Source organism: Microcaecilia unicolor, chromosome 7, assembly GCF_901765095.1.
Source record: "Microcaecilia unicolor chromosome 7, aMicUni1.1, whole genome shotgun sequence".
Lineage (NCBI taxonomy): Eukaryota > Metazoa > Chordata > Amphibia > Gymnophiona > Siphonopidae > Microcaecilia > Microcaecilia unicolor.
The window spans coordinates 262,580,238-262,598,942 of NC_044037.1; the positions used below are offsets into that span (position 1 = coordinate 262,580,238).

Consider the following 18,705-nt stretch of genomic DNA (forward strand, 5'->3'; position numbering starts at 1 on the left):
TGCTCTCTCTGTTGCAATAGAGCATGAGTATGTGAATAATGTAGCAAGGAGAACATTATATCAAGACTTATTTGCCTGACGGCAAATATTTTCAATGTGAAGAATCCTTATGCATTCCTATTTTATGTTGCACATTCCACATGGCCTGAGGTTTGGTACACCTGTCTTTAGGCTATAGTTTTGAATGGTTCATGCAGGATTTCCATAGCTTTCAGACAGATTAGTGCATGTAAGTATATAGGTCATTTTAGATATGTGAAATTTACCCATCCCTAAGATGAAAAGTTCATGCTTTATAGCCAACTGTAGTGGGGCAACTAGGGTGAAGCAGCATGTCAAGTAATTTGCAAGTTGGAGTACAGCACAGCATGCCTATATACCCCAGTATAGTAGGCATGCACCAACCTAGGCCCTTGAAGCTGGAGAGTATGCTTCCAAAACCATACAGTACATCTGGTATATTATTTGTCTACAAATGTACTACTCTCCAGGGCAGCTGATAGACTATCATTAGATTCTATATGCCAGTCGAAAAGAAGGGGTATGCATAGAGCTCAGGAGACTTCTCAACTACAGGTCACACATGACGAAAAGGATGACAGTTGTTTAGGGGCAATGCACAAGCAAAAGTCCTTGTGAGAGTAGTGTGACTTCAAGACAAAGCATCAGATTTTAATAGCAAGGATGGCTTAAAAAGAAAGAACAGATATCAGAGAATATGGGGAGGTAAGAACAGAGGCTTATATTAACTACTTATTGGCTGCTTCTGAAAGCTATGTGTCCAGCTTACTGAACTCCTGCATTTGTCATTTCTGGTCAGTGAGTGCATCCACCTAACCTGGATGCACTGTTTCTACTAAGCTGAGTGGGAGTCCTCCAACTGCACTGCTGCTAATGAGGGGTAGCGCTTCAATATTGCATTTTCAATCTCTAGAGACAGGCAGGTCCCCTGGAGTCATGAATAGATTACCTGTCCCTTGCTATTGAAAAATGATAGTGAAATAGCACCACCTACTGGCAGAACTGTATGTGGAGGACTCCTGTTCAGCTTAGAGGGGACAGTGCCTGCAAGGGAAGTGCCACTTGCCTTTTTCTTAACAATGTGCAGTAGTTCCCTCCATTACCCTTTGAGACCTTCAGAATCTCTATTATTAGGAAATATCCCATTGACTTTGTGGTTGATCTCTACCCAGCGTTTCTGATTAATATAGGTGACGACTATCTGGCCTGGCTGCCTAAATAGGGCTTTCCATTGTTTAATGATGTATCTGACCATTATATCAACTTGGCTGCAGTAAACGTGTGGTTCATAATGAGGTGCCCCACTTCATAAACTGCTTCAGGGACTGGAACTGACTCTGTCACTGCCACTCATTCTTTGTAACCACTCAGCAGAGCTACAACCTTTTAGAGAGGACTCACCCCTTATGTTGGAAACATCACCATAAATAATGGACCCTGAAACACAAACAGAAATGTGAGCATGTCCCCAATAGAAATAACTTTATTGAAAACAAGAGACAAGGGCAAAGATCTTAAACATCAGTGGTTAAATGATAAAATCCATTCATTAGTATCATTTAGATCTCCCACCCCAGTAGCCTGCAGTCTAAAAATCCAGTACTGCTCATGGGTTGCAAGTCTCTGATTCTATCTACCCCAGCTGAAAAGCTGGGACATGATTGATGATAAAAACAAGTGTGAGCTTGCTCATAACAATGAGACACCAAAGGAGCCATCATGACATTTCTGTATATTCAGCTTTTATGCTCGGCCATACAAATTCTAATTCTTCTGATTGAGCAACTCATACATATTTTATTACATGGACAGATGAGTAAGTGCCATTATGGAATAGACTCACAGTCCACATAAGGTGAACAACTAAATTACAGTGTCCAGTTATAGAATTGCCCTGAAAGGGGAGAATTCTATAAATGGTGCCCAAAGATAGGCACTGGGAAGATCCATGCTAAACTAGTATTCTCAAAGGGAACTCTGTGCGGATCACCATTTATAGAATACTAGTTTAACGTGAATCTCACACCTAACTTTGATGCAGAACGTACACCTGCTGAAATCTGGTGTAAATGCTGGCACGCAACTAATCAATAATTATAATACCCAGTGTTGAAAGAATTTTCAAATGGCTCCTTGCAATCAAGCAGGCTTTCACCAACTGGTTTCATTTAAGTTCTCAGTGGTGACTCGTTTCACAGGAGCTAACATACCCTTGACTTGCCTGCCTCTTCATCATTCATAACTTGGGAGTGGGATCTACATTGTGAATTGATGGGTTAGCAACTCAAATTATGTCTACAGGGGGTTAAAGTTATCACTGAAAACACAGCACTTTGGGAACTGCAGTACACATTTGTAATGTGTATGTACATATCTTCTAGAAGGGCCTTTAACACCAAATTTCAATTGTCAGACACATACCTCAAGTGTCAAAACTGGGTGCTACTTTAGACCACATATTCTGGTTTGGCCCTGATATATTGCAATTTTAGCATCAACTTTTAACCACTATTTCTTGTTTGTGGGCTATCACAATTTGGACAGAACCGGAACTGTTTGATGGTTTTGAGTATCTGGCAGTGGAGGAGTGGCCTAGTGGTTGGAGCACTGGTCTTCATATCCAGAAGTGCCTGGTTCAAATCTCACTGCTGCTCCTTTCCTGGGCAAGTCACTTAACCCTCCATTGCCTCAGGTACAAACTTAGATTGTGAACCCTCCAGGGACAAGGAAATACCCAGTGTACCTGAATGTAACTCACGTTGACTACTACTGAAAAAAGTTTAAGCAAAATCTAAATAAATTACAATTTCCAGTTTTCTAAAGGACCAAAGGGTTTCTGAAGAGGGTGATGTTGATGTCTAAAAAGTCTACCCTAATCAGTTGGCTACTTCAAGATGGCCCAACGGCAATCTCACATGATATACTTGTTAACAATGGAACATCTGGGAATCCAGGATATGGTCTCTATGAGAGACCATTACTGTCAAAGAGAGAACAGCCTCACACCAGTTGCTTATAGTAGACTTTTGACTATGAAGCTTTAGGTTATACATGATTCCTAGCAGAATGCCCATGTTCCTGGGAGGGAGGGAGTAGGAAAGGGTAGGGGGTAGGAGCATATGGTTGTTAATAGTAATTATTGCACAGATTTGTGCTTATTGTTAGTCACATACATGTTTATATTTCTAACATATGGCCATTAATGTTATGTATTTTGTACAATATTTACAGTGTTATTATTGTTTGGTGCCTTTTCTCGTAATAAAAATGATTTCAACATACATTAAGGGGCACTAGTGTTTAAGAAAACTGGTCCTGTGGATTTAAATACTGTATTGACCCTGTGTATTTATTGAATTATCTGGTCAGTGCTTAAAATCACGTACAGTTTAGTGCTATAGATCATAATGAACTGTAAAATTAAATGTTTACAATGGCTTAACAATACACTCCACTCTTAAAGCAAAGTTATTCTATGATCTATTGGGGCTTTGAAACACGGACAATAACATACAAAAAGAAAAAATGATGAATGAGCTATAACCTAATCAAGGAAGTAATCTGTGCTTTAATTAAAGTAATGCAATTAGCCAGCCATATTGTATTAGATACATTCTGATTGCTTGGAAGTTTAATTTTCAATATTGAATTTTAAAAAAAGCTCTAATTGTGCTAGTTAATTAAATAGCAGCATTATGCAGTGTAAAGAAGATTAGGCAGCTTACATTGTTTATGTTTGTAATCTTTCTTCTGCAGGACCCAAGAATGAGTTGTTCCTGTTTTATGGGAAGGGACGCCCAGGCATCATTAGAGGCATGGACCTGAATACTAAAATAGCTGACAAACATATGCTGCCTATTGAGAATCTGGTCAACCCACGGGCTCTGGATTTCCATGTACAGACCAATTCCATTTATTTTGCAGACACCACTAGCTTCTTGATTGGAAGGCAGAAAATAGATGGCACAGGCCGTGAAACCATCCTGAAAGATGGTAGGTGGTAATATAGTTAGGGGGAATGATTTACCTATAGCAATGGTTCCCAAACCTGGTTCTGGAGGCACCCCAACCATCCAGGTTTTCAGGATATCCATAATGAATATTCATGATACAGATCTGCATGTACTATCTTCACCTCATGCAAATCTATCTCATGAATATTCAGTGGCATTCCTGGGGGAGGGGGGCGGTGGGTGCGGTCCACCCTGGGTGCACGCTGCTGGGGGGATGTCATGTGCCTGCCGGCGCCGCTCGTTCCATGCTCCCTCTGCCCAGAACAGGTTACTTCCTGTTCCGGGGCAGAGGGAGCATGGAACGAGCGAAGCCGACAGGCGCGTGGCACCCCCCCAGCAGGTAAAAATGCACCCGGGGGAGGTGTCATTTCGCCGGGGGGGGGGCGCTGCACCCGGGGTGGGGCGCATTGGTGATCCGCCCCAGATGTCAGCTGCCCTAGGAACGCCACTGTGAATATTCATTGTGGATATCCTGAAAACCTGACTGGCTGGGATGCCTCCAGGGTCAGGTTTGGCAACCACTGACATATGGCTATTACAAGCAAAATATTTTCCATGCTTTTTTCCATAGGAAATTATTTATTTAAAAACCTATAGGCTCCTTTTACAAAGCTGAACTAGCAATTCCAGCACAGAAATGCACCGAACCTTATTGGAATTGAATGGGCTTCATCACATTTGCCACACCAGAATCGCTAGTGTGGCTTTGTAAAAAGAGCCCTATATGTTTTCTTAATATACACCTTTATAATGCGTATTAAAGAAGTCATTTCTGCTCAGGTTATTTAAAATTGTAGGTAGACTAAGATGCTTGTTGTAATATTTGTGAAATTAAATTGGATTTATTTTTTATTTTCAAGATTTATTCTTACACTCTGCTATACAGTTATGCCTGAAGGGGAGAACAGCATTTTGTTTATAAATACACTTGGCACAGAATAGGTCTTACTTTAATAGAACCCTGCTGAAATAACAACTTTTCACTTGGTTCATACTGATCTTATTTTTTAACCATACATTATTAAACATGTACAACAGCAAAATATTAATAAATGCTGTTTGTGTGTGGATTTATTCAAATTCTGTAGTCTGTAGATCGTGGTCATTGGAAATTAACTATCCAGTTCTAGTTCAGTTGAATTTAGTTAAATCTTTTCCTGCCATTGTAACTTATAGGTTCAATATTGAGATTCATTGAGGGAATTTACTGGTTGTTCACATGGAGGGCCATTTTCGAAAGGATATTTAAGCCAGAATGTCCAACCACATTTATTTTGAACAGGATACAGCCTGTTGTACAATTCGTGAGATGGAAGTCCATGGATTGGAAACATCCATTTACATTTACATGAAACATTTATGCCCTGCAAAATCCCAATGGAGCTCCTTGCAGTTTACAAAATACTACTGGGCTAGAGAGCTACAAACCTAGAATAAACATCATTGCTTGTTAAATAGATAGTAAGGATGCATTTTAAGAGTTTTCTTGAAACTTTTAAACTGAGCCAATGCTCTAATCTTCAAAAGTAAAGCGTTCCATCACTTAGCAGATTGAAATGAAGAAAGACCATTAAAAAACAGATTTATAAATTACTCCCCTGGAGCTGAGATATTGCAAGAGCAGTACCAATCCATTAAAAAAGCACCATTTCTCTGGGAGATGGTTTTAACGTGTCATCAGTGATGACACCTAGATCCTTTTCCTGGGCTGTGACTCCTAATGTGGAGCCTTGCATCACATAACTATGGGTTGGGTTTGGTTTCCTCTTTCCCACATGCATCACTTTGGACATCCAAATGGCAGATGACTTTTAATATGAGCAAGTGCAGTCTTCCAGTCCCATAAAGTCGTCTTGCAATTTTTCACAATCCTAATGCGATTTAACAACTTTGAATAACTTTGTATCATCAGCAAATTTAATTACCCCGCTAGTTATTCCCATATCTAGATCATTTATAAATATGCTAAAAAGCAGAAGTCCCAGAACAGACCCCTGGGAAACTCCACTAGCTTCCCTTCTCCATTGAGAATACTGACCATTTAACACTACTCTCTGTTTTCCATCTTTTAATCAGTGTTTAATCCACAATAGGATATTGCCTTCTATCACATGACTTTATAATTTACTCAGGAGTCTTTCATGAGGTACTTTGTCAAATACCTTTTGAAAATCCAGAAACACAGTATCAACCAGCTCACCATTATCCACATGCTTATTCACCCAAATAAATGGAATAGATTGATGAGGCAAGATTTCCCTTGACTAAATCCATGTTGGCTTTGGCTCATTAATCCATGCTTATGTATATGCTCTGTAATTTTGTTCTTTATAATAGTCTCTACCATTTTGCCCGGCACCAACATCAGGCTCACCGGTCTATAGTTTCCCGGGTCACCTCTGGAACCCTTTTTAAAAATCAGTGATAGATTAGCCACTCTCCAATCTTCCGGTATATGCTTGATTTTTAAAGATAAATTACATATTACTAACAATAGCTCTGCAAGTTGTGAGGAACCTCTGAGGGTCAGGGAAGAAGGGACACAGGAGAGGAGCAAGATGGGTAGGTTTCATACCCAGGATTCCAACTACAAGTCACAGGATCCTAGGAGCTGGGAAGCCACACCCCCACAGAGGCATAAGCTTCCTAAGAGCCGGAGAAGGGAAGAGAACTACAGTTCCCAAGGACCCCTGCAAAGCCCTGGGGGCAAGCAAAGGGAGCAGCAAGAGAACTATAAGTCCTAGGATCCCGAGGGACAGGAGGGGGATTGGCTGAGGAGGAATAATCAGGAGGGAGAGGACCAGCTGGGGACCATAAAGGGAGAGGACCCCATGGAATGGGAGGTGGAGAAAGAGGTCGGAGAGGAGATCCAAGCCCAAGATGACTAGGGAAGTGAGCCCATGGAGATTGCTGCTCTAGCTGAGGTACAAGGAAAAAAGTTGAAAGGCTTCATAACAAACCTTCTTCAAGGCTGGGGAAAGCTTGGAGGAAAAGTTAAGCAGTTGTTCCACTCAAGGGGGGGGGGGGGGGGGGGGGGAGAGAGGTGCCGTGCTGTAAAGCAGTGAATGATTTCGGCTGTGGCCAGAAGTCAGACCCAGCTGGAGAAACAGTTAGTGACTTGAACTGTGTGCAGGAACCTGGTCATGCTGGGGAAGCAGTGAGTGACTTGAACTATGTCCAGAAGTCATGCCATGCTGGGGAAGCAGTGAGTGATTTAAACTGCGTCCAGAAGTCATGCCATGCTGGGGAAGCAGTGAGTAATATAAACTGTGTCCAAAAGTGGTGCCGTGCTGGGGAAACAGTGAGTGACTTGAACTGTGTTCAGAACACTGCCATGCTGGTGAAACAGTGAGTGATTTAAAAACTGTGTTCAGGAATCAGGCCATGCTGGGGAAGCAGTGAATGATTTAAACTATATCCAGAAACTGTGGCCGGCGAGGGGTGTGGAAGGAACAAGGGGTGATATGTGTTGTATCCAAGGACTGTGTCTGGAAGAGGAACTGTCTTGGCCTTGCTGATGGAATAAAGCAGTTTTAAGCATATTTTTGGAGTCTGCTTCTGGGAGTGCTGTGTCCAGGGAAGGGTCAGCCGAGTTCATACCTGCAGGAAGGCCTAAAGGTGGTGGCCTGCTGACAAAGTTCATTTTTCAATTCTATCAGTACTCTGGGATGTATATCATCCGGTCCAGGCAATTTGCTACTCTTCAATTTGTTAAATTGCTCCATTACATCTTCCATGTTTACAGAGAGTTGGTTCAGTTTCTCTAACTCGTCAGCATCGAATACAATTTCTGACATTGGTATGTCTCCCACATCTTCCTCGGTGAAGACAGAAACAAAGAATTTTTTAAACCTCTCTGCTATGGCCTTGTCTTCCCTGATTGATCCTGTTATCCTTTGGTTATGCAGTGGTCCAACTGATTCTTTTGCTGGCTTCTTGATTCTAATATACCTAAACAAAAGTTATTATTGTGTGTTTTTGCCTCCAATGCAATCTTCCTTTCAAAGTATTTTTTTTGCCTTCCTTATCAGCGCTTTGCATTTGACTTGCCATTCCTTATGCTGTTTCCTATTTCAGTTGGATCCTTCTTCCGTTTCCTAAAGGATTTTCTTTTAGCTCTAATAGCTTCCTTCACCTCACTTTTTGACCATGTCGGCTGTTGTTTTCCGTTCCTTCCTTCTTTTTTAATACATATATCTCGTGTGGGCTTTCAGGATGGTATTTTGGAATAGCATCCATGTCTGATGTAAATTTTTTACCTTTGCAGCTTCTCCTCTAAGTTTCTTTTTTTGACCGTTTCTTTTTTTTTTAAACTTTCTTTTTATTTTATCATAAATATTACTAACAATAGCTCTGCAAGTTGTGAGGAACCCCTGAGGGTCAGGGAAGAAAGGATCCAGGAGAGGAGCAAGATGGGTAGGTTTCATACCCAGGATTCCAACTACAAGTCCCAGGATCCTAGGAGCTGGGAAGCCACGCCCCCTTGGAGGCATAAGTTTCCCAAGAGCCGGAGAAGGGAAGAGGACTACAGTTCCCAAGGACTTTTCTGACAGTTAAATGCTAATGTATTGAAAGTTTCAAGAAGGCATTAGGACAATTTCCAGTGCAAAGAAAGATAAAGAAAGTTTATTTAAATAGGGAATTAAATCCATCACTTGAGGTATCTTAATTGAAAACCACATCCTATCCAAAATTACACCTCCTAATATTTTTAAATTGGAATCCTCCTTTGCATAAGAAGGCCGATCTGTAAATGCTAAGAAGGTTCTAAGTTTCTCTTTTTTGGTCTTTAAAAATATAGGGGTCCATTTACTAAGATGCGCAAACAGATGTAGTGCATGGTAATGATTAGTGTGTACAACATGACAAACGCACATAGAAATATAATGGGTGTTGTATCATCTAGTGCATACTAATCATTAGCATGCGCTAAATCTGTTAGCACGCCTTAGTAAAAGGCCCCCAGAGCAAGGTCATCAGTTGATGGAATGGTAGAATGAACTTCTAATAAAGGAAAAGTTGACACCAATTTATTAAAAGTTTGATATAGTTTTTTGGAGTACAGTGTTTCCTCCCCGATTATTGATGTATAATATGGTTGTTTAAGTAAGTACATAAGTAATGCCACACTGAGAAAAGACCAAGGGTCCGTCGAGCCCAGCATCCTGTTTGCTTAAGATGTCATTTATAAGAATTAATAGCTTTTTGCCAGTTTTCTCTATCCTTATCTAAAACATTTCTCCGCCACTTCCTTTCTATATGTCCTCTTTAAATATTAGCAGTAATTCTGTTGAGTACCATGTGGGTCGTACTTTTCGATAAGTAGATTTCTCTTGAAGGGAAGCAATTGTATCAAAAATAAATAAATTGTCTTGATTCCAGCCACTCAAGGAGATACTACCCTTTTCTAATCTAATTTGTAGAATTTTATCTGCTTAGATTCCCTCCTTGGAGCACACACCCCACTTGATCTGAAGCACACACCTACCCTTCAATGAAGACCCACACCTACCTGATTGCGACATATAAGCTTTATGTCCTTCCTTTGCAGCTTGAACCCCAGTGGTAGTACTATAAGACTAGTGTTAAGGGGTCCACTAGCACCATTTCAAATCTGGCACCCGGCAGGGCAGGAGCTTCTGTAGATTAATTCAATCTGGAGATTTAATTTTTTTATTTTATTGCAGAAGGACATATCTAGGGGCAGAGAGTGGGCATTTCTGTTCTAATCATCACAACCATATTGCCATGCGTTAACTGATTAGGTGTTGCTCATGTGCTTTTTTTTATGGCTGCAAACTAACTTTGGCGCATGGCTATTAATTGAAAAAAAAAGTAAAATAGACCATTTTATTGCTGCAGTAAAAATGGCCTTAGCACGTGGGGAAAAAAACTATGTAAGTGCGCTATAGACCCCTTAAATTCAGCAAAATTTTGTATGGAAACTGATTTTGAGCATAACATCCTTTGTGGTCATATTTATAATTTTCATTTGTTCACATGATGTTTTGAAGCATCTTTATTATGTAAAGTTTACAAAAGAATATCTATCACACTGCATATGTGCTGAATGACCATTTTATAGCTCCATCATAGCCTATTTGTGATCCAGGTTTTATTATTGTATACCCAGCCATGTATTTGTTATAGTGAAATATAAGGGGGTAAAAGGCTGTCTTTTTTCTCAAAAAGAAATGGCCTCACGGTAAGTGAACCACTTGCTGTGCGGCCATTTTTTGGGGTGGAGCACTTACCGCCACCCATTGAGGCGGCAGTAAGGGCTACCGCACTAACCTGGCTGTAACCAGGCAGCATGTGGCATTGCCCAATTACAGCTGGGTCAACACTGGCACTACAAAAATATAAAATATTTTTTTAGCACCGGACATGGTATGCACTGAGGGTGGGAACTACAGCCGGTCTCCAGTGTAGCCCGGCGGTACTTCCGAATTTGTACATGGCAAGCCTGTTGCTGCATGCCAAGCCTTTAGTAAAAGGGCCCCTAAATGAGGTCCCATTATTTTGAAATATGAAGGGCCCTGTTTACTAAGCTGCGTTATAGGCGCGTTAGCATTTTTAACGTACGTTAACCGTGTATGCGCATTAACCATGTACGCACCTACAATATCCCTATAGGCGCTTATATGGTTAGCGCACATGCTAATTGTAGGCACGTTAAAAATGCTAACGCGCCTTAGTAAACAGGGCCCGAAGTGAGGAACCTGAAGTGAGAGCAATATAATTTTTAAAAATATTATATGACAAAGTTTAACATTTTATGAGTAGATAGAAATGTTTATACATATGGTCATAATCCTGTCCTTTTGGTTAAAATATTGTTTTCCTTTGTTTGCTTTTAGATCTTGATAATGTAGAGGGAATAGCAGTGGATTGGCTTGGGAATAATCTGTATTGGACAAATGATGGCTACCGAAAAACCATAAACATAGCCAAACTGGAGAAGGCATCCCAAAGTCGGAAAACATTATTAGAAGGAGACATGTCACATCCAAGAGGAATTGTTGTTGATCCAATTAATGGGTATGGTTAAATATTTATTATACTTTTATGAATCCATATCCAAGGTAAAATAAATATATTGTGATTTGCTTTCATTTGCATGCTACTATAGATCTGTGAATGTTGACATTAATTAGTAGAAAAGGCTGAATATATATATTCTACCATATTGTGGTTAACTCCTCCCCTCTGGAAATCTAGACCCTTTTCTCCTTATAATAGTGGTTGTGACTAGAATCCTTAGAATATCAGCTTCTAGTAGGCTTAAATCTTTTATTTCAAATTCTTTTTATTTTGTATGTAAAAATTATATTTTTATGGCTATGCTGCTTGTTTTTTTTTAATCCCAAACACACTTTCAGTCCTATTTTTATGCCTCACATAGATCAACATTTTCCAACATGTGGTGTTTTTCTTGATCAGGTTAAGAATTTCAATGCTCAATTTAATTTACTTTCAATAGTAATTATGGAAAAAGAAATTTCAATTTTTTTAAAAAATATATTTTCTCACCCTGATATTTCCAGCATTTTTTTAAAATTCCAGTAGGATTTTTATACCTATATAAGAACATAAGAGTAGCCATACTGAGTCAGACCAATGGTCCATCTAGCCCAGTATCCTGTTTCCAATAGTGGCCAAGCCAGGTCACAAGTACTTGGCAGAAACCCAAAGCATGATAACATTCCATGCTACAAATCCCAGGGCAAGCAGTTTCTTCCCCATGTCTATCTCAATAGCAGACTATGGACTTTTTCTCTAGAAACTTGTCCAAACCTTTTTTAAACCCAGGTACACTAACTGCTGTTACCACATCCTCCAGCAAAGAGTTCCAGGGCTTAACTGTTGAGTGAAAACATATTTCCTCCTATTTGTTTTAAAAAGTATCTCCATGTAACCTCCTTGACTGTCCCCTAGTCTTTGTACTTTTGGAACACGTAAAAAATTGATTTACTTCTACTAATTCAAGTTTGAGGCAGCCCCAAATAAACAATATTACAGTAGTCCAAGCTTCCCATAATCATAGCTTGGACTACCTTCTTAAAATCTTCCTGCAGAAATAGTGGTTTCAACTTGCACAACATACGCATCTTGTAATAAACATTGCCAATGTCCAGGGGCGTAGCCAGACACCCAATTTTGGGTGTGCCTGAGCCCAAGATGGGTGGGCAGAAGAACCTCTCCTCGTCCCACACGTGATTTGGTCTCTCCTCTCGCCTGCATGTCATATGGTCTCTCAAACATCCCCCCTCTCCCGTATACCTTTTAAATAGCAGATTTTCACCAGTAGCGAGCAGCAACTAATACACACTGCTCATGTTGGCCCCACACCCTTCCCTCTGATGAAACTTCCTGTTTCCGCCTAGGCAGAAATACATCAGAGGGAAGGCTGTGGGGCCAGTGCGAGTAGTATGTATGTCATTGCTCACTGCAGGTGAAGAACTGCTACTTATAAGGTATGCAGGAGGGACACTTGTTGGGAGTTTTAGGCTGGTGGAGCTTGGGGATCCCTGCCAGCCACATCATAGGCATGCTGTTACTGGTTGGGCCTGATCCCAAAGTGGGTGGGCATGGGCCCACCCAAGCTGACCCTTGGCTATGCCACTGCCACTGTCACTTTTACTTGAGCTTGAAAAGAGAACAGGTGATCCAAAAAGACCCCGAATTCTTTTACTTGTAAAGACATCTTGATAGTCACTCACAGTAGCGATAAAGTAGATGGCTATACAACAGATGAAGCATAAGCAATGTACATTACCTCCGTTTCCTCAATTTTCAATTGTAATCTATTTTGGGACATCCATGTCAAGACAGTAATTAAAACCTTTTTTTTTTAATTTAGAAGTTCCATCAGGATCAGTTTTAGACAAAGGGAAAAAAATTGAATATCACCGGCATATACTTTATAAGACACTCCCAGAGTTTACAATAATGCACATAATGGACGCAAATAGATTTATAGCCGATAAGACTAATAAAAAGAAGGAAAAATATACATTATTGTTCCCCATTAGACCACAAATTAAAGAATTGGGAGGTGGAAATTAGGAAAGTAGTAGGAGAAAAATAAAGGAAAGAAATGACACTAGCATGAATTTTCTCCTAAGAAGTAATCACAAAGCATTTTCAACCTTATGATATAGCAAAAAATCTCTTATGGGTCTTTTTACTAAGCTGTGGTAAAAAGTGGCCTTAACATGCCTTTGTGTGTCTTTCCCATGATCTAAGGCCATTTTTACTGCAGCTATAAAATGCCTTTTTTTTCCTATTTTTGCAGCAATGACCATGCGCTAACGTTGCCATTATCACATGGCCATTTTTAAAAATTACTGCTTCTATGTTATCCATGTGTTAACCTGTTAGTACATACCAGTGTAGTAGTTATATGAACTGGTTCACATAGAACTGCCTACTCTCCACTCCTGTTACAACTCCTCAAAAAATTAGAAACATTTTTTAGCATGTGGTTAGCACATGCAGATTTCAGAATTACCCCTTAGAATCCAATAAAACTCTCAGTTGTCCAGGTAAACAAAATAAATATTTAGTTCCAGAATACTGGATATTTTACATGGGTATCTTAACAAGAAAGAAGTACCAAGGTGTCTTGTCTCTTTTCTTATGGATAGAAAAGCTATCTTTCTCCTGAGTGATTTTTGCAAAAATCAGTATACAACAATGTTGGAGAATTCCAAAAATACACGTGCATATCCCAGTTCAATCTTGTTCAAAGATGAAAGACACTAACCCTAAATTTGCGAGTAATGTGCAAATTTGCCTGTGTAACTTATAGAAAAGGTCAGTTGCATGCATAACGTAATGTAGGGGACCTTTTACTGAAATGTGTTAAAATCTGGGCCTAACATGCCGATTCTTTGTGGCTGAATTTAGGGCCTTTTAAATAATTGATTTTGCAGGTAGGTGTATTTTGGCTTGTTAACCACAAGTTAGGGCTTAACACCCTATAGCAAAAAGGCCCTTAATAATGATCCAATAATGATTATTAATGAAAAATAATTGGCTATAATTGGACTTAATTGGAGCGAATTGGCACCAATTAGTATTTAGGCACATAATTACCCTTGGTCAATATTCTATAAGTTGTGAACTTAAATTCCAGGGAAGGATGGACCTAGGGATGGACATAAGTGGGAACTGGGAGGGACATGAGGGGCTTGGGGGCATGTCAGGCAGTTAAACGTATGGGTTATAGAACACTATCATTTATGTGACTAACTACCTATGATTAGGCATCAGTAGTATTTAGGGCAGCCATATAGCTAGCATAAGTGTGCACAAGTGCTGTTATAGAATTCACATTTAGGGGCCCTTTTACCAAGCGGCGGTAAAAGATGGTCTACGATGGCATTGGCACATACAATTGCCCTATGCCAAGGCCCACCTTGTACTGCGGTAGATAAAAGAAGGCAGTAAATGGTTGTGTGGTACTTAATAAATTGCCACACAGCCATTTACTGCTGGAGGCCTTACTGCATCCTATTCAAGATGCGGTGAGGGCTCCTGCAGTAACCCAGTGCTAGAAAATAAAAAAAATATTACCATCAGGGGAAATTTTCAGCTGGCGGAGCTTGGGATTCCCACCAGCTACCACTAAACATGTGCTACTGTTGGGTGGGCCTGAGCCACTGGTATGGGGCTAACCACTAAGTTTCAGCGGCATTTAACTGCTTAGTGCCACTGAAATAAACTGGTTAGCACCAATCTGAAAACCAACTATTTTGGCGGTGTTCCAGGGATGGGGTCAACACTTAACCTGCCAGATTAACCACATAAATAGTACTGAATAAAATTCAGTCCTACCTTTCTGTGGTAACTCGTAGCAGGCTAAGTGCTGAATATTGCACTTAGGGGCCCTTTTACTAAGCCGCGTAAGCATCTATGCATGCCCAGCGTGTGCCTAAATGGAGTTACCGCCAAACTACCACATGGCTCTTGCGGTAATTTCATTTTTGGCGCGCGTCCGATATGCATGTCTGAAAAATATTTTTTATTTTTGTGCGTGCCTATCAGACGCACACCAAGTGGCATTTGGCATGCCTAGGTCATTACCGCCCGGTTACTTTGTGAGTCTTTACTGCCAGGTCAATGGCTGGCTGTAGGTCTCAGAACCAAAATGGATATGCAACAATTTTCATTTTGCCGCACGTCCATTTCCGGCAAAAAAGGCCTTTTTTACAGGTGCACTAAAAAATGGATCGGTGTGCGCCCAAAACCCACGCCTACACTACCGCAAGCCATTTTTCAGCCTGCCTTAGTAAAAGGACCCCTTAACTGGCTATGCGTTAAACAGCTCCAGAAACTCAGAAATTCAATGCCGATGCTCGGACAAGGCCCAGCATTGAAGTTGTGGGTTTAACGCCAGCGGCAGTCAACAAAATGCTGATCACCACTAGCTGAATATCAGATCCAACACTTTTTTTTACTTTTACTCTTGAATAAAGTCCTTACAGGGTGACAGCAGGCCAATGTCAATGCAAAAACGTTTGTCATATTTATATTCTTCAATTATTTCTGTTTTTTTTTTTTTAATTTTAATTATTTAATTTATTTATGCATTATTCAGATTGCTAGGCAAACAATAATAGCTTGTACAGAAAAGCTGGGTAAAAGGTAAAGAACAATGACATAAGATATGTGTTAAAAATAACCAATATCATCAAAATAATTTATATTATAAACTCGGCTCTAGTTCACATTCCTAATTTATTTCTAAAACAAAACTGACTTTTTTTTAGACAAATGCAAATTACTTTGAAAGGTGTAATCAGTTTTAGTCACATAGTAGCAATGCAAATTAGGCCCAGAATACTACCTGTACTTATAATTATTTTGTCAGACTTTCCAAATCAGTGATTCTTACCTATTAAATATGTGGTATCGTGATGGCCCATCACATAACTGTTCTCTTTGTGAAATGATAGCCTAACTACACTGTTCTAATAAAAACAACTAACATTTTTCTTTTGCCAGGGCAATTTCCAAAGTTATTCCCTGAGAAAGCAGATTCTTTTGACTTTTTTTTTTTAATTATCTCAAGAAGAGTGTCCTTGAAGATAAGCCTTGAAGAAATGATGGCAGTATTCTACCAGACTACTTAGCCATACTTAATGGCATGTTTGAGGCAGAACTTCCCAAGTATAAGAGATATTCAAGCAATTGAGCATTTTCAAGCACATAAATGTTTAGGATTTATATTGATTTATTGTATTTCTCACTTGCGCAGAGAGAACAGTGACTCATCCCTAAAAGGTTTTCTGCATTCTTTACAGACAAGTGGCACACACAGCTCTATGATAAGCACTGGTGTTAAAATTAATGTAATTCCAAGCAGTCATTCTATAACACAAAGCCCCAAACCACTCACATTTTTTTTGTCATTAGCAGCGTGTTAAAATATAATAACACCCTTTCATTAACGCTGTAGGGTCCTTTTACCAAGCTGCATTAAGCAACCAGTGCAGGTTGTACCGTATAGCAGACATTAGCTTGGACCTGGGCTAATATCTACTATGCGTTAAAACTTAAAGTGGGTAGGGGCAAGGGATAAGGCATGACATGAATGGGTTGTAGACATTGGCAGTGGCTTGTGGTGATATTTATAGCAGGGGATTCAGTAGATTTGCTAAACATTTGTGCAATACATACCCTTAACTAAGGTTAATGTACTCACTGTTTGTGCTGAACGACATCACCTCTTGGTCTCTTTCTGAAAATCACCTATAACATTTGCCACTTCTCCTTTGGACTTCTTTGTTGATTTGAAGAAACTTAAGTTTGGTATCAACATCACCTTTCCAAAATCTATCCTTCAGAGTTATACACAGATTGGCGAGTAGCACTGTTCCCATTAGACACAAAAATTAATTACCCAATTATATCCCACAGGAGGTAGAAATGATGGGGGCACTGGGCTATATGAGCCTAAAAATGTAGCACAACAGCAGAAGGAAGAGGTGACAGGGGACTATTGACAAACTTGGAGGGAGGGGGAAAAAGGGACATATAGGGGCTCATTTTCGAAAGAGAAAAACATCTAAAATGTGGCATAAAGAAGCATTTAGACATTTTTCTCACAAAAACATCCAAACCAGTATTTTCAAAACCTATTTTTAGATGTTTTTCTATTATGTCTGTCAGAAGTGTGTTCAAATCACAAGGGGACGTGTCAGGGGCGTTTCAAAGGTGGGAATAGGGCATGCCTTACACTTGAATGTTTTACAACCGTAATGGAACAAAACAAAAACATCCAGGAAAAAATCCATACTAAGCACTATTCTATAAAGGGTACTCTGGGCTGAGCACCCTTTATAGAATAGCGCTTAGAGTGGATTCACGCACCCAACTTTGAGTGCGAGTTCTTTGAGTGCCAGCTGAAACTTGATTTAAATCCTAGTGCGCAAGTTGGGTGCATAACTAAATACTTGGAATTCCCTTGACCTGGTCCTGCCCTTCCCATGACCACAGTCCCTTTGGGGCCAAATCAGAACTACTGCCAAGGTAGCACAGGCACCCGGCAGTAATTGCTAAGTTGGTACGTGCTGTTTCCTACCGTAGAAAATAATTTTCTATTTTCTATCACAGAGGGTATTCGTGGCAGTAAGCAGCATCACCACATTGGCGCATGCTGAGTGATTACTGCATGAGTAGCACATGATCCCTTACTGCTAGGTCAATGGGTGGTAGTAAGGGCTCAGTAAGGGCCCTTTTTACATAGTCATGCTAGAGTTTATAGCTATTTCCACATGGCAAATATGATGCAGTCCATCCAAAATGAACGGGCTGTGGCACATTTGCCGTGCAATTGCCAACATGGTTTAGTAAAAGAGACCCTAGTTAAGGGAATAAGGAAAATGCATAAACAGAAATTATATTCCTTTACATAGAGAATGCTAACTGTGTTTATAAATTCTTAGGTGGATGTATTGGACTGACTGGGAGGAGGATGAAATAGATGACAATGTAGGAAGAATTGAAAAAGCATGGATGGATGGATTTAATCGGCAGATATTTGTGACATCAAAAATGCTGTGGCCAAATGGTTTAACATTGGACTATGATACCAATGGATTATACTGGTGTGATGCTTACTATGATCACATTGAAAGAATATTTCTGAATGGAACAGAGAGAAAGGTAAATGAAAATTTCTGGGGTATTGTGATTGTTAACTTTTTTTAAATATATATTTTATGTGTATTTAATTTTGTAATTTTCTTTTGACCCAGCTGAATTGATTAAGGGATCCTTTTATTAAGCCGTGGCAAAAAGTGGCCGGCAGTAGTGTGGGTGCATGTTTTTAGCTCACAGTGGGCCAGTTTTTACTGAGTCTGGGAAAAAGGGCTGTATGTATATAATGAGGAACAATAAGACACCTACAGCAATGATAACATCGGTTGAGGAGAGTAGCTGGATCTATTCCCCTTCACCTTCTCATGAAATAATATGCTTACAGCTGTAGAATCCAATATCAAGAATGGAGATTGCTCTTTCAGGCTGGTTTTTTTTCCAGTTGTGTCACTTTTCTGAGGAGATGCTGAGCAAGCTTCAAGCACAGAAAAGTGTGACTGAGGAGTTCCACATGTTGTGTATAAAATATGAATACATTTCATTTTAAGGATAACCTTCTATA

General features: G+C 39.9%; 1 protein-coding gene across 1 annotated transcript in view; it reads left to right on the top strand.

The window, feature by feature from the left end:
• Window positions 1-18,705, top strand: part of LRP1B (LDL receptor related protein 1B) — a 1,639,960-nt gene that overhangs the window by 581,375 nt on the left and 1,039,880 nt on the right. The window contains 3 exon segments of the mRNA XM_030210865.1: window positions 3,778-4,014; window positions 10,895-11,075; window positions 17,990-18,209. Of these exon segments, the coding sequence (XP_030066725.1) occupies window positions 3,778-4,014; window positions 10,895-11,075; window positions 17,990-18,209 (638 nt within the window).